This window comes from Erythranthe guttata, chromosome 12 (genome assembly GCF_056151865.1).
Source record: "Erythranthe guttata isolate IM_541 chromosome 12, IM_541, whole genome shotgun sequence".
NCBI classification, from domain to species: domain Eukaryota; kingdom Viridiplantae; phylum Streptophyta; class Magnoliopsida; order Lamiales; family Phrymaceae; genus Erythranthe; species Erythranthe guttata.
The window spans coordinates 15,422,751-15,448,570 of record NC_142544.1 but is presented as its reverse complement, the minus strand read 5'-3'; the positions used below and the strand labels follow the sequence as shown (position 1 = coordinate 15,448,570).

Here is a 25,820-nt window from a genome sequence, read left to right as displayed (position 1 = left end):
CTATATTTCGAAACAAGATAATAATAAGATGTGTATACTGACATATAAATATTAAACTGTGGTGCATCGAACTGTATTTTTGCACAAAACGAAGAAAAATTAGAGAACATTCCACAAATTTTAAAATATTATTTTTGAATTTAACATCATAAAGTAGACGTGTCAGAAGATTCAGATGAAGGATAGTTGTAATCATCCAAACAAAAAAGATATCTTTTCGTAATTTGAACCTGTGACCGTAATTTACCCTAAAATAATAACCCAAAATTTATTGTAAAAAAATGATATTGGATGGCGAGGACTATTTGTTGGTCGTTTGAAAGATTTTAAAAAGTTGCGACTTTTGGTTTATCTTTCATTGTACTTCTTTTTTGAATAATAAACACGTCTTTGAAATAAAATCTGCAAACAACAATTGATAAATCAAACTATTATATGGGGTCACATGAAATTTTCGCAATGGGGGCCGATGCACAGCTCTATAATAAAGGGAGGTAACAAATGATGTTGTGTTAGCTGTAAATCTCACGTTATATAATTAATTAATGGATAAATTACAACCATCGCTGAGGTATGGTTAAATGATGAAAAATCTCCTCTAGTGTGGATAATTACATCTACTCTTTAACTATGAATCTAGTTTGTACTCATTTTCTATAAAAATACGGTTTCTGATGCACTACAATCTGATACATAAAAAGAAAAAATACACATCTTATGATTATCTTGCTTCAAAATGTGGATCTCGAATGAAATAAAACGGATACAAAAGTGATAATATTCTACTAAATTTGAAAACGCAAGAGTGAACATATAAAAAAATTTATAGTTGAGGGGTGGTTGTAATTTAACCATACCTCATGGGCGGTTGTAATTTACCTTTCATTAATTAATAACACATTTCACAGTGCAAATGTTTAGGACATTAGATGCTGCCGATGTTATATATATATAAAAGTAATTTCTTCAGTGTCTTATTCATTTATTTATTTATCTTTTTAATTTTTGTATCTCCTATTATCCATTATTCTTTCTCTAATAACGCTCCTAGCAATTCGAATTTTTTTCTTAATCTTCTATTTTCATGTCACTTGTTACCAACACATGAATTCTAGGCGTGATATTTATAATTATTATTATTTTCTGTATATTATTTATCTAACTTTTCGCGATTAAAATGTCATCCCATGCATCGTTCACCTCACACAAATTAAAGTCCACAATTTTCAATTGTGCCCACCCATACTCAAACTTCCACTTCTAGATAATTGCTTACAACAAAATCCCCTATAGTTTATAAGAACGGGATGTGTGCAGGGACCCACAGTATTTCATTTTTGTTGGATAAAAAAAATGTGGACAGTAGTTGAATTATATTGGCACGCGACTTACACGTGAGGTGAGAGGTGAAGGGTGTGTGTGGGGGTGGTGACAGACGTTGGAAGAAGAAACTCCAGAAAGGGTAGGGGTCAGTATGCAATAATGAGAAATATAGTATCGTAGTACCTATTCTTTTATCAATACAAACAACCTCCTTTTCATCAAAGATACACCCAAGATTTTCCCTTCTTCTTCTTCCTTATTTATTATTATTAAACTACTATTTTTTTTTTTTTTTTTTATATCTCTTCTAATACTACTTCTCCATATATCTCCTTGTTTCACATTATCGAACTTGTACTTTGTAAGAAGATATATAAAAAAAATAAAAAAATGCATAATAATAATAATAGATACAAAGCAGCTGTAACAACAACAACACAGTGTATTGATCTCACCACCTCCGATATGTATAATTGCCATTCCCACTCACCCTTTTATCTCAGGTTTTTTTTTTTAAATTCCTTTTTGCATGTCTGTTTTTGTTGAAATTAAGGTATTTTTCGTGTCATTTTTGTGCATGTTTTTTTTCTTCTTCATGCATATATAAATATAAATATATATTCAGAAGTGAAGATGGAAGAAATAATGGGGCGCGTTTTGCGGATCTTGGGGAGCTGGAGCAGTCTGCTGGAAATGGGAATAATGGGTTTCATCATACTAATGATGCTGCAGTTAATTTAACCACAAGTAATTACTCATTAATTAATTAATCCATTTATTAGTTGTTACTTTCTCTCTCTATCTCTCATTAATATTTTCTCTCTCTAAAATCTCCTTGTGTTTGGTAACAACATAATAGAAATTGTGAGTTAATTGATAATTTGAAAATGGTGGTGGTAGGCTCAATATTTAATGATTTGAAGGGAAGCAACGTCTCTATTGTATCTACTAATAACTTGCAGTTTGGTGCACCACCTCTCAACAATGTATGTCAGCCTTTCTTCTTCTTCTTCCTCCTCAAAACACACACTGCACGTTTTAGTGCGTGTATTCTTGATTCTTATTTCACTCTTTTTTTTTTTTTTTTTTTTTGTGTGTGTCAGAATTTGGGTTCAGCTGAGATGCTTGCAACAGGAGTTGATTCCGGCCAGTTCATTTCAGATAAGGGAACAATGGCGGTGGTTGGCGGCGGCGCCGCCGCCGGCGGTGGTGGTGGTGGGGGTTTGGGAAATTGCCATTTTGATAACTGGGGAGATTCAGGCGTCGTAGCAGATCACAGCCAACAGACTGACACTTCCACGGACACCGATGACAAAAATCAGGTCCCTTTAAAAAAAAAAAAAAAAAAAATCTTCCCACATTTATCAAAAATTGAATTTTTAACAATAATTTTTGACGATTTGGTATTTTTTAATTTTTTTTAAAAAATAATTTAGGTGAATCTTGAGTATATATAATGAATGTATCTACATTTGTATACACTGTCTTCAAATATATATCTTTGCAGTACAGATTTTGATGTTTAATTTGAGATACACAGTGACAGTGCTTTAATTACTATATATACAGTACACTTTTTTTTTAATTAAATTTTTTTAAATTTTAAATTTATTTATTTATAGAAAGGTTGTATTGATTTGAATTTGGTTTGACATTTTTGTAGTACCCTGGAGCTCGTCATGAGAGATTGATGGGTGTGGATTCAATGGACAATTCTAATCGAAAAATCGGAGACCAAAAGGTTTATTTATTTCCTAACTTAATGTCGTTTAATTTCTTCGATGTTTCGGACAAGTGATTTTTGTCTGAATTTATTTGCTCTGTTTCAGATGCTTCGTAGGCTTGCTCAAAACCGTGAAGCTGCACGTAAAAGCCGAATGCGAAAAAAAGTAATCATGGATAAATTGCTCTACTTATCACAAGTGATCGACCACTGCTATTTTGTGTTACTCGTGTTTGAAACCAGTAACTATCATCCTTTTTAAAAAAAAAAAAAAAGAACGCGACCTTTTGTTTAAGAGGTCCGATTGTCTAGTTTTATGCGCAATATTTCGTTATTTTTTGATGCAATATAACTTGAAATTGTCCATCATTATGTTGTGTTTTAACTTCTTGGATTAATGTGTTATAGGTCCCGTTTTAAATTGTCGAACTGAAGTTGAAACATTTTATTTCATCATTATTAATTTACTTTTAAATAGCTAATAGGTTTTTGGAATTATAAATTTAATTTACTTTTAATCTATGCGGACAGGCTTATATTCAACAGCTCGAGAACGGTCGTCAGAAGCTTACTCAACTAGAAACGGAGCTGAAACGAACGAGGCAGCAGGTGCTTCCCCTGTTTGCAATCTATCATTTTTTTTAAATAAAATTAAATTAGAGACAATTATATGCTAATATACTTCAAATTAAAAGTCTTGATTTCCGAAATCTTACGCGACGATTATTTCATTGATATACTGCAATTTACTTCCTATGTAAAATATAAATGCAGAATGTTTTCGTCGCATCTGGATTTTCCGGAGATCAGAGCCACTTGTTAGGTGGAAACGGTGAGTCGAATTACTGATGCTCTACAAATGACGTTCTTTATTTTAGTTTTATTTTTAAATACTTTAATTATTTTAATTTGCAACAATATATTTCTATAGGGGCATTGGCATTCGACACAGACTACTCAAAATGGCTAGACGAACAAAACCGACTAATTAACGATCTTCGATCAGCAGTCAATTCACACGTGAGCGACAGTGAATTGAGGCTTCTCGTTGAAAATGTAATGTCGCACTACGAAGAAATATTCCGTTTAAAAAGCATCGGAGCAAAATCGGATATATTCCACATTCTTTCCGGCATGTGGAAAACTCCCGCCGAACGTTGTTTCATGTGGTTGGGTGGTTTCCGTTGCTCCGAAGTTCTCAAGGTCAATTTAGTACTTTCACATAATAATTACCCTTTTTTAATTTTGTTTAATTCCTCACTAATTGAAAATAAATGTTTTTTCAGATACTGGGGAATCAAATAGAGCCGTTAACGGAGCAACAGGTGATGGGAATTTGTAACCTGCAGCAATCCTCACAGCAAGCAGAGGATGCTTTATCTCAAGGAATGGAAGCTTTGCAACAATCTTTAGTCGACACACTTTCGTCTAATTCTCTTGGCCCTCGAAGTTCGGGTAATGTGGCCGAGTATATGGGACACATGGCCATTGCTATGAGCAAGCTCGCCACACTCGAGAATTTCCTTCATCAGGTATTTATTTATATATAAATATAGCCAATATTATAATAATTAAGTTTAAAAAATAATTTTGGGTTTTATTCGATTGTGATATAGGCTGATCTTTTGAGGCAGCAGACATTGCAACAACTTCAGCGAATATTGACCACACGACAAGCGGCGCGTGCACTTTTAGCTATTAGTGATCATAAGTCGAGGCTTCGTGCTTTGAGTTCTTTGTGGTTAGCGCGCCCTAAGGAATGATTATAATTAATCCAAGTTTGTATTTTGATCGTAGCTCTCGAAATTATATACAATCCTTGAGTATGTTTTGCGAGGATGTGGCGAATGTGTAAGTATATATTAGCTTAATTTTGTTAGTGTGGCAGACGGTATGATCTAGCTTTCTTGATTTAATTTGTTTATGAATGTAAGAAATATTAGTTGTCTCTTTGAGATATGGTTATGCTGGAATTGATTTTTCATGTTGCTTATTATTAACTGTATATTTTTATTTTAATGTTGATATGTATAGTTATATATCTATATAGATTTGAAATCTGCAAAGTATAATTTCAAACTTGTATTTATACTAGGAGAAATTAAAGTGACAAAAGGATGTACATGAATATATTTAATTTCATATGTTTTTTTTATAAGAAATAAAAGAATCGAATTATCCGTTCATCGGGTCATATTTTCTCGACCCGTTTGTATGTTCTACCTCTTCCATTCCTCTTCCTTCCTGCAAACCATATTAAAAACAGAAAGATTATTAGAAATTTGAATAATATCTGTTTTCTTTATTTATTTAATTAAGTAAATATTAATTATCGTAAAATCGAACTTACTTGGCCTGTTTGTTTTTCTGGATTGAAGTACAATTTGTGGTATGAAAACTCCGGTTCCATTTCCGGTCTTCCACAGGTTCGATATCCATGCAGGCGCGGCAAGATTGTCTTGACTCTCCGGCCAATTGTAGTAATTACCTCCGTTTAGTACACGAGAAACGTTATTTACAATTAGGCCCTTGTCTGCTGGACTAATAATAATGTTCTTGTTTGCATCGAAATGTTGATCTTGTTCATCGTCGTCTGCAGTCAGTTGCAAGACTTGTCTTTCGAGCTCGGAATAGTAAACATCGTCGTCATCCGCGTACATATCGAATTCGTCGAAGAAGCTGTAAAGATTATTTGTTGTGTGAAATAATTCTTGGGGAAGAGTAGTTGTGCTAGTGTTGAAATCCATGGGAGATAGTATGATTTTTTTTTATTTTTTTTGTAATGATTGCTTTAGTTTGTTCTGCAAATAGGTATATATGTGTGTTTATATATATATAGATTATAGACACAAAAAACACGTAAATAATTAAATGATTGAAGGAAAAGTAGGTTCGATTATTATTATTATTATTATTAATAATAATAATTAAAATTGCGGTCAATATTTGTATAGTTGAGTTTAAGTCGTCTCTGAGTGGGGCTGCAAATTGCTAGGAAGATTCTGAGTTTTGTATTTGATTATAGTGCTGCATTATGTTTCGATATTTAAATATTATTTCTTTATTAAAATATAGTTTTAGGGTTGAATAATGTCACATGTTCTCCTCTTTGTCGTTGAATTTTCTTTTTGCCAAGTCTAATTTGGGTATTTAACGCGTTGAAATACGCACCAAGTGAAAAATATCGGCTGGAAAAAGATAAATAGAAATAAGCGTAAATTACGATCACTGGTAATGCCAAATTACGAAAAAACCATATTTTTTTGGATAATTACAATCACCCTCCAAATATGAATTTTCTTACACACTTCATTATTGCTAGTGAAAATTCTAGGTTATGTGAAATATTCTTTATTTTGTATCTGTTTTACCTCATTTGAACTTCACATTTTGAAACAAGATGATCATAAGATGTGTCTCTTGGCTCGTATATATCAGATTGTGGTGCATAAAATACACAAAACGATTACAAACTGTTAGAATCTAATTGGATTCTAATAAACAAGGGATGAGTAAAGACTTGTGCAACAAGTCCTTAGTACCGTGAAACACAAAAGGGAAGTCTCCTTGTTTACTCTAATTCTTTAATTTGTCATTAATTGTTTCTTTTATATAGGAAACTATCTTATTAATTAAAAAGATTTATTCTTAACTTAATGACTTGTGTAGAAGTGTTGTGAAAGAAGAATTCATTCTTGCCATATATTACACACATACGTGTGATTGTGAAAGAGAAACAGAATTCTTTTATATATTGATATTTTTCTTATTTGTCATTAATTAAGTATTATTTATTATAAGGAGTCTTCTATTAGGAATAAAAGTCAAGAATTCCTCTTACGTATTGTCATCTATTTCCATGCATTAGTATTTTGTTAATTGTGGAAATTAGGTTAGATAAGGAATAAATATTTAGTTTTCTATATTATTAAATTCCTTTTCCTTCTTGACCATGACTTTTTAACCTAATTATTTTTCTTGTACAGGAAGATTCAATCACATATAAAAGGGACGACATTACAACGTGATTGTGTGCGGCTTTTTTGGAGAGAAAGATTTTCTCTTTTCTGTGTCGCTCTTCAAGCGTCTTTTTTATCGAGAGAAAAATTCACAGAGAAATTATTATTTGTTCTCGTTTTTATTGCTCCATCGTGATACGTGATTTTCATAGAAATATATCGACTTCAAGGCTTTGTGGTGAAGACAACAAGATTCAAGGAGTATCACCAGTTTGCTTCTTCTATACAAAAAGAAGATCGGTTCTTCGGGAGAGGGGCTTAAACAGATCTCGGGAGGAGATCGATCCGCCGACTGAGGGATTCAGCGTTGAAGGGAGTTCAACCGTGCGGAGCAAGAGACGTGCTGCAAATTGAAGATTTATAATTCAGCGTAGTATACAAGAACGGCGTCAACAAAGAGGGAGTCTTTGTATTTTGATTAAGTCCTATTATTGTATTCGTAAAACTAAAAATTAGTAAATTTTATTTGCAGGTCCCCGTGGATGTAGGGTACAATTGTATCCGAACCACATTAAAATTTGTGTCTCGTTTATTTCTGTTTTTACGAACTGCTTCACGAACTGTTGCAACTCTTCACGCAACAGTAACGAAAAACTGAATCTGACACAAATAATTTATATCTGCACGAAATAAATTCTAACAATTGGCATCAAGAGCCTGTCACTAGATACACTTAGTGAGATTTTGGGATTTAATTTTTTAATTTGTTTTGTGCAGATATGTTTCATCGTGAATGAGCGTCTACAGTACGACCACCTCTCTTGGATGGATCAAATTACTCTTACTGGAAATCGAAGATGAAGATGTTCATCAAGTCCGTTGATGAACGAGCTTGGCGTGCTATCGTGACTGGTTGGACCCCACCCATGGCTAAAGGAACGGATGGTATGCAAACGGTAAAACCAGAAGAAGCATGGACTAATGAAGAGATATCACTTGCCAATTACAACTCAAGGGCGATAAACTCAATTTTCAGTGGCGTTGGTGACAATCAGTTCAAACTGATAGCATCATGTGAATCAGCAAAAAGGGCATGGGAGATCCTACAAGTGACGTATGAAGGCACATCAACTGTTAAAACATCTAAGCTGCAGATGCTAGCCACGAGATTTGAGAATCTTCATATGGAGAAGGACGAGACGATTGCTGATTTCCACGCTAAGCTGTGTGATATTTCAAATGAATCGTATGCACTAGGTGAACAATACTCGGAAACAAAGTTGGTAAGAAAGGCACTACGTTCATTACCAGAAAGATTCGCTTACAGAGTTGCAGCAATCGAAGAAGTGAGAGATATCAACACACTGAAGCTAGATGAACTCATGGGTAAACTGCAAACCCAAGAAATGAATTTTAGAGCAAATATTCGAGAAAAGAAAAAGGTGAAGAATGTGGCATTCCAAGCTGAAGCTTCCCATGGCATCTCACAAGGCCAAACATTTCATGAGTGTGACATTGATGTTGAAGAATCCTTAGCAATTATGTCAAATAACCTCGAAAGCCTGCGTCAAAAAATTGAAAATAGAGAAAATTCCTCTCAATCAGGTAAGTCTGTTAACCCTAACAAATTTAAAAAGTTTTCTAATAATGGTTATTTTGGTGATGCAAAGTCTAGGAGAAAACAATGTCGAGAGTGTGGGGGTTTTGGACATATTCAGGCCGAGTGTGCGAACACTTTGAAGAAAAACAAGATGTCACTCACCACTGTTTGGAGTGATAAAGAGGACAGTGATGAGGATGAGAACAACAAAGGAGATCAAACCACTAACTTTATGGCATTCAGCGGTACTACTTCGATGAGCAGAACCGAGGGACGAACTGTTGCAACAGTCTGTCCGACAGATTTCAGGTATGATGAATTATCTTTAAATAAGGACAATAGTCTGACTTCATCATTTAATTTTGCAGGTGAATCTGAGAGCAGTAGTGATGATGAAGAGCCAACCCTCGAAGAGGTGAAAGATGTATATGAAAAAATGTATCGGAAGTGGCTTGAAGTATCTGAGGTAAATAAGCGCCTTGAAAATGATAAGCATGTTCTCATAGAGGAAAATAAAGTGTTAAAGGTAAGAATTTCTACTCTTGAACAAAATGTTATTTCTTCTAGTAGAGAAATAGATAGCTTGCAGGCTAAATTTGCTCAAACCCAAGATGTTATTTCTAAGTTTAATACTGGTAGAGTAACTTTGAATGAAATTTTGAACAAAAATCAGCCGAACTACTGTCGTATAGGTATAGGGGGTAATCAGCTATCTAATGATGCATTGAAACAGAAAGAAGATCCAAAAAGAAAAATCAATTTTGTTAAACAATCCACTGTTTCACAAACTGTTGCGACAGTTGCACCAACACAGCCATTTCAAAGAAAAGTTTGTGTTCCTACCTGTCATTTTTGTCATGTTTCTGGTCATATACGACCCAGGTGTTTTAAGTACTTGAAAATGGTTAAAAGAATAATGGCCCGCTCACCACTTTCCGCTAAAATTGATCACAATTTTGTGTCGTCTCAAAAACCCAAGATAAAGGTTGATTTAGTGAATAAAACTCAACAAAAAATCTGGGTAAAGAAGTCTGATCTTAATTGTTTATCTGCCATTACTTCTTTAAACTCATGTGATGATAGTACTAACTGTTCCAACAGTTCTGGTGACAAAGCTAGTTTTGGGAATAAAAAACTTGGTAATCTGAATTGTGATAATTTGAATGCGAAAAATAAGTTTATGAATCCAATTCAGCATTCGAGAACTAAGCTTACTGATATCTGTCATTGTTTCATAAGGGGCTTGGTCGAAAAGGGGGTTGTCTCAATTGATTATGGTGCAACGGAGAATGAATTAACTGATGCTTTTGCAAAAACCATTGATGCACAGAAATTTGATTCCTTGCGAAAATCGCTGGGAATTTATGTTGTTTAATCTGATGCAGTTGCATGAACTGTTGCAACAGTCTGTGTGTCCAGACTTGCAACTTTTAGAGGTAGGACACTTCATATGTTTTTGCATCTCATATAGGACCTGCATTAAGCATACTGCATATGATTGAGACAAATGTGAATTTGATACTTCGTGTATTTCTAAATTTTGTGGGGTAGAACTTCACCAATTCCCAAAATGATTACTTAAAAGGCTCCAACTTATTTATTTCTCTGAATAGTCTTGTCATGGTTGGATGTTTTTATAGGGAAAAGCTGCCTCTTTTAATGAGTGAAAGCTACTCTTGAACTACAGTTATTAATATATATATATCTACAACCATTTGGTCAGTGAATAGTTCGAAGCCTTTTTGAGTCGAGCCAGTAAATCACGTGGCCGAAAGCTCGCTACAAGGCTCAATTAGAAAGCCCAGGGAACTACACATTGCACGGCCAATATAAATTATATATATGGTCAGTGAATAGTTCGAAGCCTAGTTGAGTCGAGCCAGTAAACCACTTGACCGAACACTTACTACAAAGCTCAATTAGAAAGCCCAGGGGACTACACATTGCACGACCAACATAATCTCGTTCCTTTTAATTGCTCTGTTTTTCATGGGAAAAAGCTACCATTAGACGTGTGTGTACGCTACCTAATAAGAGCATCTTTGTGTTTGACTTGGGATTATTAAGTTTATTGGTTGCATTGGCAGTCGGATTTTTGGGGATTGCGCTTATCGTGAATGTGAAGATAAATCCCATATGTTTTGTTTGTCCATGCAGTATCCTATTCACATATGTCTCTTCACTCATGTCTATTTCTCATGTTTACTTTTTGTACTGCATTAGGCATTATTTAAAAAAAAAAAAAAAAAAAAAAAAAGGAGAGAGAGAGACGGGATTTTTGTTTATGTGCCGGTTAAATTTGATTTTTTTGTTGCAACCGGATCGATTGGGCTTACTCCTCACATTTCCACGTTTCTTATGAAGTTTGGCAAAGTCTGTAGTCTTTGCTATTTAATGTTGGATTTGATATCACTATCCTTTGATTTTCGCATTGCAATTATCGTGTGGTATTGAGTTTGTGAGTTTGTGATTTTCTGTGCACGTTATGTATAGTGATTCTTCTCACTTCCTTCCAAGATTCTCTCTTCGTTTTGATCTTTTTGTTAAGTGTTTGAACAGCTTGCTTGAATCATCAAGATCATTAGTCCATGTTGAGTTATCTCTGCATGGTGATTGCCCAGAAAGGGGGAGAAAAGAACAGGAGAAAAGAACAGTAACGATGGCATGAACACAGGGGGAGTTCCGACAACTGTTGCGACAGTGCATCAGACAGTTGCTGGAACAGTGCAGGAATGCAGGGGGAGTTCAGACAACTGTTGAAACAGTGCATGAGACAGTTGCTGGGCAGAAATATAGGACAAATAATAAGCATTGTGAAGAGAAGTTGTTTCTGCTACTGCATATCCTTTGATCTCGTGCTTATCTGAACGAATTATCTGCTTTTATTTTGGAACTATGGTTTATTTACGGTTTACACTATCTGGTGAACTGTTTGATAAACTGTTGCAACAGTTTATATGTGCAGATGTTATTCTGAATTTGCTAACCCTTGTTCATGCAGGTATCATATATTTAGGGGGAGTAAATATTCTGACCAATCAATGCCAAAGGGGGAGAGTGTTAGAATCTCGGTGGGATTCTAAGTCCACAACACCAAGTGGAATTCTGTGGAGATGTGTATTAATATGAGGAACATATTTTCCTTAGTTATCTCATTAGATAATTTGAGAAGATATAAATTATCTCTCCACACTAACACCTGAACGTGTGTATTCAAAAGAGAAGGAATTTCACTTTTTCTAATATTGTGTTTATTGTCATTAATTGGTTTAGATCTTCACAAGAATGAAGTCATTTACAAGAGGAGCTGCCTAAGGATCATTTACAGGGGCAGAAACACATGCAGGGGGAGTTGAATTCGTTGTGAACCACCTACCGAAGCCACTACTGTGGGAACAGTTGCTGAAACTGTGGCACTCACTATTGCAGCAGTTCATGGCACTCTTGTTGCTGAAAGAGATGGAGATGATGAGCTGTTCCTTTAATGCTGAGGATGATCTTTAGTTTTATTGTTTCCGTCTATCCTCTGATTGTTTTATTTTCAGGTTTTTATTCAGGGGGAGAAAATGATTAGAATCAATCAATGACAAAGGGGGAGATTGTTAGAATCTAATTGGATTCTAATAAACAAGGGATGAGTAAAGACTTGTGCAACAAGTCCTTAGTACCGTGAAACACAAAAGGGAAGTCTCCTTGTTTACTCTAATTCTTTAATTTGTCATTAATTGTTTCTTTTATATAGGAAACTATCTTATTAATTAAAAAGATTTATTCTTAACTTAATGACTTGTGTAGAAGTGTTGTGAAAGAAGAATTCATTCTTGCCATATATTACACACATACGTGTGATTGTGAAAGAGAAACAGAATTCTTTTATATATTGATATTTTTCTTATTTGTCATTAATTAAGTATTATTTATTATAAGGAGTCTTCTATTAGGAATAAAAGTCAAGAATTCCTCTTACGTATTGTCATCTATTTCCATGCATTAGTATTTTGTTAATTGTGGAAATTAGGTTAGATAAGGAATAAATATTTAGTTTTCTATATTATTAAATTCCTTTTCCTTCTTGACCATGACTTTTTAACCTAATTATTTTTCTTGTACAGGAAGATTCAATCACATATAAAAGGGACGACATTACAACGTGATTGTGTGCGGCTTTTTTGGAGAGAAAGATTTTCTCTTTTCTGTGTCGCTCTTCAAGCGTCTTTTTTATCGAGAGAAAAATTCACAGAGAAATTATTATTTGTTCTCGTTTTTATTGCTCCATCGTGATACGTGATTTTCATAGAAATATATCGACTTCAAGGCTTTGTGGTGAAGACACCAAGATTCAAGGAGTATCACCAGTTTGCTTCTTCTATACAAAAAGAAGATCGGTTCTTCGGGAGAGGGGCTTAAACAGATCTCGGGAGGAGATCGATCCGCCGACTGAGGGATTCAGCGTTGAAGGGAGTTCAACCGTGCGGAGCAAGAGACGTGCTGCAAATTGAAGATTTATAATTCAGCGTAGTATACAAGAACGGCGTCAACAAAGAGGGAGTCTTTGTATTTTGATTAAGTCCTATTATTGTATTCGTAAAACTAAAAATTAGTAAATTTTATTTGCAGGTCCCCGTGGATGTAGGGTACAATTGTATCCGAACCACATTAAAATTTGTGTCTCGTTTATTTCTGTTTTTACGAACTGCTTCACGAACTGTTGCAACTCTTCACGCAACAGTAACGAAAAACTGAATCTGACACAAATAATTTATATCTGCACGAAATAAATTCTAACACAAACTATATAATATTCCACGAAATCTAAAAGATTGTGTTGAATTTGACACTTTAAGAATAAACGTAAGAAAAATTATAGTTAATGGGTGATTATAATTACCCAAACAATTTTTTTTTAGTAATTTAACCTATCTCATGGGACGACCCCAATTACCCTAAAATATACCATTTCTCCACTAAAACATGAAAAAGACTATTTCCTGAAGTAAGGGGGCAAAAAAAAATCCTATCTTGATTTTTGCTTCTTTGAAATTTCTCTTGTTTTAAAATTATTGATGATGATTCGGTCATAATAAATGTTGATGTCCAGAAGATATGGACCAAAGTAGTGCTGTGAATGCTGATATTAATAAATTACCTACCCTATTTAATTTGCTCTGCGTTCAAACATGTGCAGCAAATTACGGCCGGCCCTTAAGATAATGTCAAATTACGAGAAAATCCCTTATTTAGTAGGTAAATTTAATACGATATATATAGTTACTGGAGATGATTGTTATCATCATAGATTTATATAGATGTATATCTTTTGGTGCTAGAGTACGTAACTTCCAACACACAAGTCAGATTTGTCAACTGAGCAAATATTTTAGGTATTTTAAGCTTGAGTTGCCTTCATTTTATATACATAGTTTTAACCCATTATAAAAGTTAGTTGATTAAACAATCATTTAAGATCTATTATGTAACGGGTTAAACTTTGTAGGATAATATCAATCTTGTCATTATCTAAGTAGCATATTGTTGACCAAACTAAAGTTTCTAAAGTCTCAAGTAGACCAAGTCACCTATGATTGATATTATATGATGTATGTTCCCATTGTCTTCCTTAACCATGGTTGAAGGGTGCCTTAACTAATGATGGATCGTAGTAGAAAAAAAAAGTTGTGTTATTGCGAGCTATTGCACGATCTTGGAGTTTATACAATGCATCAAGAGTTAGGGTACAAATCATGGTGAAAATTTTCAGTATATTTTATTGGTTAAATTAAATATATTAATCATTTAATTAACTATTTATTTTTAAAGTCGGTTGATCGAGTATTATCGATCAACTGACTTTTTAAAATTTCAACTATCTGTCAATCCAACTGTATATGTAGGTCAATTGAAACTGTCAGCCAACTATATATGGAGGGTCAATATTAGAAAATATTTGATGATTTTATTAAGGCTGCAGCTACTCGAAATACTTGTTCCACTAAATGTAAGATCAAATTAAAAGACAAACAAAAAAAAAAACACCATGAAATGACTAAATATACCCATCACTTAGATCATTTCATCTTTTTTTTTTCGAGACCAAAAAACAAGGTTTAAGTTTGGAAAAGTAAAAGAAGCGGAATAAGAAAAACACTTTGCCGGACCCCTTCACCGTAAAGTTTGAAAAACCAAAAAAAAAAAAACGGTACATCGTAATTAGAAAAGCCAATTTGCCAGACCCTTTCACAGTCGCCCTGAAATCTCCAAGACAAAACCCCTTCACCGTCGCTGCCTGAGTCCGTTGCCGCCTATGTCCGTCTCCCGATCACCCACCTCAGTAATTCATCTTTTATTAGAAATGTAGTGTGGTTAGCAAATTCACTAGAGTAATTCATTACTAATTCATATTTTGTTCAATCTTCAAAAAAAAAAAAAGAAAAAAAATTAAAATTGAGACAGACTATAATCGACATGACAGTGTCAAAACACATTGCTAAATCTCGACATGCAGGGGTTGAATAAATGCCCAAGGAATCAACAATAACATATGTCGATTAAAGCAGGGGTCTTTTAAGTTTTAATAATTTAGGGGTACTTAATGTGAATGATTGATATAGTAAGGGGTGCAAAGTGTATTTAACTTAAAAAAAAAAAAAAAAGAAGAAATTTAAAAAACGGTTATCTAATTAATTCAAAGTGGCGAACTGCCACCCGAAACCTATTGCACCGTTTCCTTCAATTGTCAAATTAAACTACCAAAATACAATTCCCTCCGATCCTCTGCGATTCATTCATCCCATGTTTAACAAGAAGAACGCCTCAGCGCCGCCACCATCAGCCCCACCGCTAATGGCAGCACCGGCCGCCACCGGTATCCCAGTGGTCAATCAGTGCTTTCCGCCGCCACCCGTGGCCGCCCCAAACTTAGGCGGCCGCCCCCGCCTTTCTCCACATGACCATGCCCAGTGGTCAACTGGCCTCTGTGACTGTTGCGACAATCTTAGCATCTGTAAGAACTTGAGAAGAAATCTTTTTACTAATTATTATTACATTGGCAACAATATTTATTAATAAATAATTACTATGTATATTATCGATTTCTCCCAGGTTGCTTAACGTGTTGGTGCCCGTGCATAGCATTCGGTCGGATCGCAGAAATTGTGGATCGAGGGTCGACGTGTAAGCCGATCCGATTTTATATATAAACACATAATTGGATTAAAAAAACAACAATTAACTTGGAAATAAATAATTATGAATATTGATGTTGTTTAATTTCAGCGTGTGGTGTGAGTGGAGCATTGTACTCGATGATCACGTGCATGGGAGGATGGTGCTGGGTGTACTCATGTATGTATAGGTCAAAAATGAGAGGGCAGTATTTCTTGGAGGAAAAACCAGGCACAGATTGCTGCGTCCATTTTTGCTGCGAGACATGTGCTTTGTGCCAAGAGTATAGACACCTTCACAATCTGGGACTTGACCTCTCTATAGGTACTCTCTCTCTCTCTCTCTCTCTCTCTCTCTCTCTCTCTCTCTCTCTCTCTCTCTCTCTCTCTCTCTCTTAAGTTATAAAAATATAATTTACAAAATTATACGAAAATATGAACTTATATTAATATACTTGGCCACTTAGGAACATATCTAATAATCAATATATCATAAGATATCATCTACAGATGTATTCTTTATCTAAATTTATTTACATCTTTTTATGATTTTATTTTAATATTTAAAAATTAATTCGAGTAGATGTTTTTCTATTGTTACTATTTTGTTTGTAGTTTATTATAAATAATTATAAGAATGAAATGTTTCATCCAATTTTTAAAGATTTCGTTAAAGTTAACCATATTATATATTTATGGACTGTGATGAGATTAATTGTAGTGTTGGAGGATAAAATTGAGACAATAAAAACATAAGGAACTAAAACACGAGGCTAAATAATAAAATGAACCGGGATTATTAGTGAGATCCGGCCTTACCATATTTTATAATAGAGTAACGATGAGTAATTTGTGGGTGTGGGCCGGTTCACTAACATTCTACAAAAATGCAAATGCCCCTAATTGTTTTCTTTATTAGAACTCAAGGCCCATCTCATAAATAAATAATCAAATGAACCTAATTTGTTCTCTACACATAAGGAGAAATTCACATTTTTAAATTTTCCCTTTAAAAAAAAATCAAATGCAATAATCATTTAGTTAAATATACTATTTAATATTAATATTTTCAATACGCTCCCTCAAAGACATTTCATTTGGGCTAACTCTGTTATAATGTTGTACAACCACGTACCTCAATGAAAAGTTTAAATTATTAGTGAAATCAGAAGTAAATATATCATTAAATATTAATATATCACATACTGCATCTACTAAGAGCAACTCTAATGGGGGAATCAAATGGAGTATTAAATGATAAAACTTCCATTTTGATTCCCAAAACTAAAAATTTCTTCTCCAACGAAAGCATCAAATGGGTAGTTTTTTTGATACTTTATCTCATAGAGGTGTAAAAATGCACCCAAAAAAACCAAGTATCAAATATTCCTAAAAATTAGGAACTGCAATTTCAACGTAAAAAAATAAATTTTCTAACAAATTCCTATAGAATAGGGACCAAATATATCTATTAATTTATGTTTGATACATTTTTAAAAATAAAATAATTTATTTAATTCCTACAGATTGAAGCATATAAGTTTTTTCGAAGTACCAAAGTATTATTTCAAGCATCAATTAAGGGTTTAGATGCCTCATTTAATATCTATCATTGGAGTTGCTCTAACTAACTCTTTCACGAAATTATGATATCAATATCATTTTTAGACTGCCTTTTTTCTACTTGTTCTCTTTTTATTTATTTATTTTAATTTTTCAAATTAAAAAAAAAATCTATTTCATTTAAAGGATGGCATGGGAATTTTGAGAGAGAGAAACGAAAGGCTGGTATTCCTCCATCAGTTCAAGAGGGAATGAAGCACTAGGGACGACCAAGAATCCATGCATGTGCTATATATATGCCTTTATATTAAAAAGATTTTTATTTTTAATTAGCCGATTAATTAATTATATAACGAAGCAAATTAAAAAAAAATACTAATTTGATTTGACATTTTATGCATGAAACGATATATATATATATTGTGGAGAATTATATTAATGGTTGCAATCTTTTTAGCTTTAGATTGATTTGGAACTTTGTGTAAGGAATTTGGATCGATTCTTGATTCATATATGCAAGTTGATCTTGATCAATCAGATATCAAACACATATTAGCAGCATGTGTTTATGAATCAAGAAATTCTTATCTTCCCGACCGTAATGTGCGCGTTGGAAATAATGCACTTTCTAGAATTATACATATATATGTATAAGCAAATACATTAATAATAAGTAGATAAATACATAAATGTCTAGTATTTTTCATGAATTTTATAAACGATTTCGGTTTATCTTATCTGTTAGCATCAGACGACATTTTCATAAGATAAACGGAGAAAATGTTTAAATTGTGATAAACTTTGATCTAGCCTATGGATTTGGAGAGAGAACCCCGTGTAAGAAGAAGCGCATACGTTCTGAGAGGCCTGCAAAAAAGAGTGTTGGGGGAGAGTTTTTGGGCTTTAGCATTCCGAAGGTCAAGTCAGTCGGAATGGAAAAACAATATAAGTGTATATATTCAGAAAAATATAGTACGAATGAATGTGTATTAGGAATACCCCAGTAATGCGGTGATGGGTTCCAGTTCTGTCTTTGATCAGATCACACGTGGAAATAGTGTTACTACTATGAGTTATGTTTGTCTGCTGATGGCGAGTTATTTTGTTCCATATGCGCTAGGTCAGTTCAATGGAGAGAGCCAACTGGTACGGCCGCTCCTGCCCAGTTCATGTCATGTAAGTTGCATTTTTTCCGATCCGCCTTTGTTTCTGACATTTGACCAAATGCAGTCACATATATGTCCGCCGATCGTTAGTGGGCAATATGAGAATGGATCTGAGCTGCCTTTTGACTTTGTGTGAAATTCTTACTATTTGAACTTTGGAGCAATCGAACCCGTATCAAAATCATATATCATGTTGTACTATAATACGAGACTTCACTTTAGGTCAAGATTTTGTGCACTTATATATATATATATATATATATATATATATATATATATATATATATATATATATATATATATATATATATATATATATATATATATATATATATATATATATATATATATATATATATATATATATATATATATTCTTACGACTTATTTCAAGATCCATGGCATTTAGATCCGATTTTTGAGTCTTGTCTGATGCATATGCTATATTATATAAGGTTTATCGAGTGGATGATCTGCCTACACGTTCAAATAAGAATATAAAAAGATATCTTTGATTTAGGTATATTACTATTGTAATTATCCATATGTAAGCACCTAATAAATAATACATGTGTAATAAGCATATTGTATAACTATTTTACAACCATTGCTAATGCATGCATGATATCACATGGCATGTCAATGAAGCGAACAAAGGGGAAAGAATAAGAACCTAGCCCTTCTTACATAATGTAAAATTAAATATAATTGAACATTTAATTTTAATTAATTTTTGCATTAAGTAAAATAAATAAATATTATTTTTAGTCGTATTTTCGGAAAAAGAAAAATCGGAATTTTTCGAATCACTTCTAATGTTAAAATCGGATCCAATTCCAATAAACGATTCTGAAAGGAAAAAAAATAAATTCCGAAATTGGAATTTTTCGGATCAAACCCGACAAAAAATGGAAACGTAATTAAGCTTCCGTTTACTTAATGACGATATAACATATTCCATGCATGCAAAACCTAGGGAATTAAGCAAATTAATAAATAATACTAACTAATGAGTTGACCTAAAAAATAATAGTTGGAATATCCAAAAGGAGAGGTGCAGGTTGAAAAGATTCGAGGGTTTATCAGAATCGGATGCATATTGTTGAGCTCATATTTCCAATATGTTTAATTTGTGTTCTTATCCTACTTTTGGAAACAATGATATATAGTCAAATAGAATTAAGAATAAAGACAGTTGCCCATTTGCAATGTACTTGTGAAGATTTTATTCTCAATATGGATATCTTTATATATACTTTCTCTTTATTCCTTTATTATTAACTTGAAAAGAAGCCCATTAAAAAAATTTATATAACTATTCATATATTGGAATATCCATATTTTATATTTTTGAGAATACTAATGGAGGAGGCCAAATTGATTTACAAGGGCAATATGGTAATTTTGTAAGGTGTGGGCAAAAGTCGAACGAGGGAAGGAAAAGTTGTGAAAAAGTTTGAGGTTTAAATGTAACTCAGATTTAGAGGTGCTGTTTGTAAAAGTTTAAAGAAAAAAAAAAAGTTGGTGATTGTGTGTTAACTTAATAATAAGTGTTTACAAATTCTATGAAAAATCGATTTCTAAAAATTTAGTGTAAGAGAAGTTGGTCTATGAGTGCTTTTTATATTTTTTATTACAAAATTTAATTTTAAGAGAAGTAGAAGTACACATTGGTATTGTAAATACTTCAAAAGTGATTATGAGCAAAAAAAAACTTAGAATCACAATTCAAAAATTTCTGCATACACCACCTTAGTAAAGTTTGACTACCAGAGCAAATTTATTTGGATAATGATTAATTTTATTTATGTTGTATCCCTGATTTAATTGTATTGTTATTGATTAGTATGTATAGATAAGATTTATTTTGCTATTTTAAATTAGATTTAACTCATTTGACTCTTCCAATTTTGATTAAATCATACCCTACTCCAAATGACTAGATCCTCAAAAAAGTTGATGAGTTATTGAACTTAACTCGTTCCTAACTCGAACCCCTTATCCACTTGGCCAAATTTTCAAATAAATGTGGTCCGAACAAGGTCATGAATTGTCCACGTAAGCCTGATTATTTTGTGTAATAAAATATTTTTTTTAATTTAAGTCAACTTTGGGCATGTGAATTATGTTGGGACACTTCTAGTCACTAGGGTCGACCAATTAGATTGCCACTAGTATTGGATGAGTTGTTCTTCTAAACTCCGCACATGTACAAAAGTAGAAATAAGTTGAATAGTCTCATATGTGTATGTTTAAATTTTCTTGAAAAAAATGAATAGTTCGAATGTTTGTCGACCTCCGATTATGTCAACCTCCTCTCCGCACGTTTGAACTTCTTCAACGCTGAATCCCTTCAGTCAGTGAATCGATTTTCTTCCGAGAATTTTTAGATAAATCTTTCGAACAAACGATTTTTTTGCAAGAAAACTTTGATCTTAATTTTGGTGTCTTGAATCTCACGCCGAAAGAAAAAAAAAATTCTCTCGAAAAAACCACACCGAAATTCCTCTACAACACACATGGCAAAGATGATGGAAGGTTTTGAATTCATATTCAAATTCTAAGCGGCAAAATTACAGTATCACTAATTCCATTTTTTTCTTGTAGAGAACATAAATCAAGTTGAGTAACTTTTTTTTCCTACATATTTTAGATTTTTATTTTTTTTTCTAATCGAATTCGAGCTCGCGAGCCTGAACCAAATATGTGTTCTAGCTAAGTTTGATTGATTTTGTTAACAAATCGAGCTCAAACAAAATTTTAACGAACCAATTAATTAAATATCGAGTAGTTTAATTTGATTTAATGTTTAAGCCCTACATATATAACTTCTTTTAAATAGATTTGGAAAATTGTATAACACTATTTTCTTTTTCTTTCTTTTTTGTTTTGTTTTGATAATGAAAGAATCCGGAGCGAACCAAATAGGTGTATTGGGTAAACCTACACTCTCGTATAATAGCTTATAAACCATACGAGAGACGTAAATCACACTAGGCTAATCATGTGTGACAAACTCGATCTAGTGACTAGCGACCATTGATAAAGAAATTAAAATTTGAATCAATTGACACATGTTCACTTCTTCAACCGCTACGCCATCCTTGCAGGACAGAACACTATTTTCTAGTAGAGTGGAACATTGACTGATTTTTTTTTTTGCTGATGACAGAACCAAATTTATGGGGGACAACCTGAGGTTAGGTTGTCTATTTATTTTTTGTGAATTCAGATACATCAATAATAATGTATCTAAATTCTTTCTTACAATAATGTTGTTACCTACAATTTGTCATGCCACACTCCTTTTTGCCCCCACAAATGTAATAGATGTAACATGCATCCAGTTATTATTCTTTAAATGCCATGAAATTTCCATCCCCACTTTTGACCTTATATATCAATCACCCCACTTATTATTCAGTCGTGGCCACCAATTTAATTAATTACATTATTTTCTATTTATATTGTTTTTTTTTTAATGTGTTATATCATCTGTGGCACATAATAGAACTTGGAACCAGATAGTCTTTTCTCCAGATTTGTCGTTTTGAAAAAGTTTTTCAATAATTTAATTTGGTTGGTTCTCACTTCTTAACTTTTTTTATTTTTTATTGTTGAATAGTTGAATATTGAATGGAGAAGTCGCAATAATGCTGATCAGATGTCGATTGGGCAACACAATGGTATTTTTAGCCTACCATAATAGAGAATGCTGAGAATCACTGTCACGTGTTTGATAATTTTTTGACTTGAAGGTCAGAACACAATTGTCTAGCCACCCCGATATGTTGTGTTTTCAACTGTTTTGTAAGTTAACGAGCGGATCTGCATTCTTGTTGGTTCAAATATTCTTGGGTCGCCCAATCAATTTTTGAACAGCAACGAGTGGAGTCGCCCTTTCGAGTATCTCAGACACATGAGCGGGCTCAAACACTCTTGAGTTGCCCAATTGACAATTTAGCAGCAACGAGTAGGGTCGTTCCTTCAACTACCTCGGATACGTGACAGTGACTCTCGTCATTCTCTATTCCGGAGGACTCATAAAATTATCAAATCGACATTCGAGCAGCATCACGCAGTCACTAAAAGTGTTATGAATAACACAACATTTAGTTATTATAAATCATATTTAATTAATTATGTGTGACGAGTTCAACCTAACAATTCACGATGAAATCGCTTAATCTCAAATTAAATAACACCACATTTTCTTCTATCTTCACCAATTAAAGTGGCATAATTTAAAATTAAAGATTTTATTTTGAACTCCAAGTCTCATATCAGGACAAGAGATAAACATCCACAATAAGACATAATTCAGTTGTTATATGTGAATGTACTATTAACGCGTCTTTTAGCTAATCAGATTGTTTAAGTTAGATATAAAATTAAAGCGATTAAAATAAATAATTAAATTTGAAAAAAGTTGCTGGTTAAGAATGACTGCTATTTTGTTTTGTTTCTTTACATAACTAAAAGATTGTGCATTTAAAAAATTAGATCCTCCAGTAAAGAGGGACAAATCATCCAGATTCATAATAAAGCAAAGATTATAATTAATTAAATACACTATACACCGCTTTAAAACGTCGTCGTCAAACTTCATTAATTAGTAGTATGTGATTATATATATATTCTTTTTACGACCATACATTAAATTATGTGCATTTAGTACTCCTAGTTATAATTTAGAGATTATCGTCTTTATCTTTTATACATGTAGTATATACGCACAAATATATACGTGTCATCGATCGGGTTGAATTCGAATACGAGAGTATGATAGTTAAAATACGAAACTCGACGGTTAAGTTCTTTTTCGTATCAAAATTGTCCCAGGTGAAATAGCTTCGAATTGAATTCATGATACATATAATACGATCTGTAAAAAATAAATTAATATCCAAATTGACACTCGAATTGCAACCGGGATCCAACAAACATGAATATATCTAATGATCGGGTAAGTTTAGTTCATTGGTCTACTTAAGGTTTATTTGGTGCTACATCCGATGAAATACACTGAGTAATTATTAATATCTAATCTACATATAATAACACACGCATTTATATGTATATGTCTGCACTGGCGGAGCTTCTAAGGGGCAGGGGGGGGGCTGTTGCCCCCCCAAGAAAAAAAAAATTTTGTTTTTAGCTATTTTGACCTAATATTTTTTGAATATTACTTTTGACCCCCCAAAGATTTTGTAAATATGTTTCTTAACCCTTACTTTTTTGTTTATTCTCCATAATTTTATATAAATTATAGATATATATTATATTATAGATATGTGTCGTAATTTTTTTCGCAGTATAAACCTATTTTTTCAATGTCTTGTGAACCTAAAATTTTTTTCGGGGCGCTGCCCCGAACCCCGAAATTTTAGTTAGCCCCCCCTACTTTCTAATCCTGGTTCCGCCCCTGTATGTCTGAGTGGGAAGTTATTTCGTAATAATCACCCGATGTAGCATCTCAATGACAGTCTACTAAAACTTGCCTTAAAAGAAATAAAAAAATAAAATAAAATAATGCGTGGGACTCCACGAGAAGACACGTCGCAATTTCCAACTTGCTAATATAACAAAAGAAAACTAATAATAAATTAAAAAAAAAAAAAAAAAAAGAAGACATAAATTGAAGTGTTCACATTGTCTGCAGTCTTACCTTCTCCTTTCTCTCTCCATTGACTTTTCTATATAAATAACCCTAAACGAGCCACCATTTCTAAATATATACATATATATATCATCACAGAAAAAAAAAAAAAAAAAAACTAAAATTCATCGTCTGGATGAGAAGAAGAAGAATGGCTGCCATGAAAGCAGTTCATGAACAAAATAATATGGGCCTCCAGATCAGCAGCAAAGACAAAGATCAAACCCACCTACACAGATCATCTTCACTAGTTCTCGTTGAGAAAATCGATGGCCTTATTAGGGTATACAAAGACGGCCACGTGGACCGACCCCAGATCGTGCCATGTGTCGGTTCCTCGTTGGCTCCTGACCTCGGGGTCACGTGCGGGGACACCATCATTGACAAGTGCACCAACGTATGGGCACGTGTCTATGTCCCAAGGAAGAAGAAGCAGCAGCAGCAGAAGCTTCCTTTGCTGGTCTATTTCCATGGCGGTGGGTTTTGTGTCGGCTCCGCTTCTTGGATCTGCTACCACGATTTCCTCGCGAAACTAGCCGCGTCGGTCAACTGTGTGGTTGTGTCGGTCAATTATAGGTTGGCGCCGGAAAACCCACTTCCGGCGGCGTACGACGACGGCGTTGTGGCCCTGGGTTGGTTAAGGAAGCAACAATTCGCCGCCGCCGGCGGAGAGTGGTGGACTGAGAGGTGTGATTTTTCCAGTATTTGTTTGGCCGGTGACAGTGCCGGCGCAAATATTGCCTACAATGTGGCGGTGAGAGTAGCAACGCCGCCGTTGCCGTTGAAGGGGCTTGTTTTGATACAGCCGTTTTTCGGAGGGGAGGCGAGGACTGATTCGGAGAAGTACATGGTGCAGCCGCCGCGCTCCGCCCTGACGCTGGCGGCGTCCGATACGTACTGGCGGCTGTCGCTGCCTGCCGGAGCTGACCGGGACCACCCGTGGTGCAATCCGACGGCGGCGGGGGAGCTGCCGGCGGCGCGTGTGGGTGTTTTGGTGTGTGTGTCGGAGATGGATATATTGAGAGATAGGAATATGGAGTTTTGTGAGAGGTTGAGAAATACTATGAAGGGCTGTGGCGGCGGCGGCGGTGGTCGGAAAGTAGAGCAAGTGGTGAGTAAAGGTGTTGGGCATGCATTTCAGATTCTAGACAAGTCTCCTATCTCCCAAACTCGAGTTCTTGAATTGATTTCTCATATCAACAATTTCATTATTAGTACATGTATGTAGCACTTAACTAACTAGTGCAGTTAGTTTCTTGCAAGTTTTATTTGTGTTTTAATATTTTTGCAAGTAAATATATAGGGGCTCTTTGAGAAAACCCCCTCACTACTTTTTTTAATTGAAGGAGGCCCAAAATATTTTAGTCCATTTGAGAAAAGTCCACACCCATTTTCAGCCATTATGCTTTCCAGCTTTGCCCCCGCCCGCCACATCATCACTAGGTCACGCTCAGCAATTTTTTTTTTTTTCCGTTTTTTTGCTCTATCTGTTTCCTTAATCGACTATGCAGCATAGTCGATTAGCCTTAATCGACTATGCTTCATAGTCGATTAAGGAAATTATTTAATTATTTTTTTTTGTTTTTAATTTTTGTTTTATATCAGGTATAGTAATCGACTATGATGTGAAGCATAGTCGATTAAGAATCTGCTACTAAAAATAACAA

The 25,820-nt window shown here is 34.0% G+C and overlaps 4 protein-coding genes across 4 annotated transcripts; 3 read left to right on the top strand and 1 right to left on the bottom strand.

The window, feature by feature from the left end:
• The first annotated feature begins 1,464 nt into the window (after positions 1-1,464).
• Positions 1,465-5,042, top strand: LOC105954043 (transcription factor HBP-1b(c38)-like). The gene is made up of 11 exons (XM_088826855.1): positions 1,465-1,826; positions 1,949-2,070; positions 2,224-2,309; positions 2,427-2,645; positions 2,987-3,064; positions 3,153-3,212; positions 3,578-3,655; positions 3,821-3,878; positions 3,978-4,249; positions 4,333-4,578; positions 4,663-5,042. The coding sequence occupies exons 1-11, from the start codon at positions 1,714-1,716 to the stop codon at positions 4,807-4,809; spliced, it is 1,479 nt and encodes a 492-aa protein (XP_088682981.1). The 5' UTR covers positions 1,465-1,713; the 3' UTR covers positions 4,810-5,042.
• Positions 5,043-5,106: 64 nt separating this feature from the next.
• LOC105954069 (hypothetical protein) lies at positions 5,107-5,867 on the bottom strand. Its single transcript, XM_012977738.2, has 2 exons — positions 5,397-5,867; positions 5,107-5,290 (listed from the first exon to the last, which is right to left on the bottom strand). The coding sequence occupies exons 1-2, from the start codon at positions 5,791-5,793 to the stop codon at positions 5,238-5,240; spliced, it is 450 nt and encodes a 149-aa protein (XP_012833192.1). The 5' UTR covers positions 5,794-5,867; the 3' UTR covers positions 5,107-5,237.
• A 9,373-nt stretch (positions 5,868-15,240) lies between these two features.
• On the top strand, positions 15,241-17,818 carry LOC105954044 (protein PLANT CADMIUM RESISTANCE 11). The gene is made up of 4 exons (XM_012977714.2): positions 15,241-15,605; positions 15,704-15,775; positions 15,878-16,090; positions 17,515-17,818. The coding sequence occupies exons 1-4, from the start codon at positions 15,395-15,397 to the stop codon at positions 17,589-17,591; spliced, it is 573 nt and encodes a 190-aa protein (XP_012833168.2). The 5' UTR covers positions 15,241-15,394; the 3' UTR covers positions 17,592-17,818.
• Positions 17,819-24,221: 6,403 nt separating this feature from the next.
• Positions 24,222-25,415, top strand: LOC105954070 (alpha/beta-Hydrolases superfamily protein). Its single transcript, XM_012977739.2, has one exon. It carries the CDS (start codon positions 24,290-24,292, stop codon positions 25,379-25,381), a length of 1,092 nt encoding a protein of 363 aa, XP_012833193.2. The 5' UTR covers positions 24,222-24,289; the 3' UTR covers positions 25,382-25,415.
• Positions 25,416-25,820: the final 405 nt, after the last annotated feature.

What these genes read in the sequence shown, in the direction of transcription:
- LOC105954043 (XM_088826855.1), top strand. Translation starts at nt 1,714, where the DNA reads ATGCATAATAATAATAATAGATACAAAGCAGCTGTAACAACAACAACA. An exon ending in GTGCACCACCTCTCAACAAT is followed by an intron (nt 2,310 to 2,426) that starts GTATGTCAGCCT and finishes TGTGTGTGTCAG; the next exon opens with AATTTGGGTTCAGCTGAGAT. An exon ending in TGAAACGAACGAGGCAGCAG is followed by an intron (nt 3,656 to 3,820) that starts GTGCTTCCCCTG and finishes ATATAAATGCAG; the next exon opens with AATGTTTTCGTCGCATCTGG.
- LOC105954069 (XM_012977738.2), bottom strand. Translation starts at nt 5,793, where the DNA reads ATGGATTTCAACACTAGCACAACTACTCTTCCCCAAGAATTATTTCAC. An exon ending in CAGAAAAACAAACAGGCCAA is followed by an intron (nt 5,291 to 5,396) that starts GTAAGTTCGATT and finishes TATGGTTTGCAG; the next exon opens with GAAGGAAGAGGAATGGAAGA.
- LOC105954044 (XM_012977714.2), top strand. Translation starts at nt 15,395, where the DNA reads ATGTTTAACAAGAAGAACGCCTCAGCGCCGCCACCATCAGCCCCACCG. An exon ending in TGTGGATCGAGGGTCGACGT is followed by an intron (nt 15,776 to 15,877) that starts GTAAGCCGATCC and finishes GTTTAATTTCAG; the next exon opens with CGTGTGGTGTGAGTGGAGCA. An exon ending in GGGACTTGACCTCTCTATAG is followed by an intron (nt 16,091 to 17,514) that starts GTACTCTCTCTC and finishes TTTCATTTAAAG; the next exon opens with GATGGCATGGGAATTTTGAG.
- LOC105954070 (XM_012977739.2), top strand. Translation starts at nt 24,290, where the DNA reads ATGAGAAGAAGAAGAATGGCTGCCATGAAAGCAGTTCATGAACAAAAT.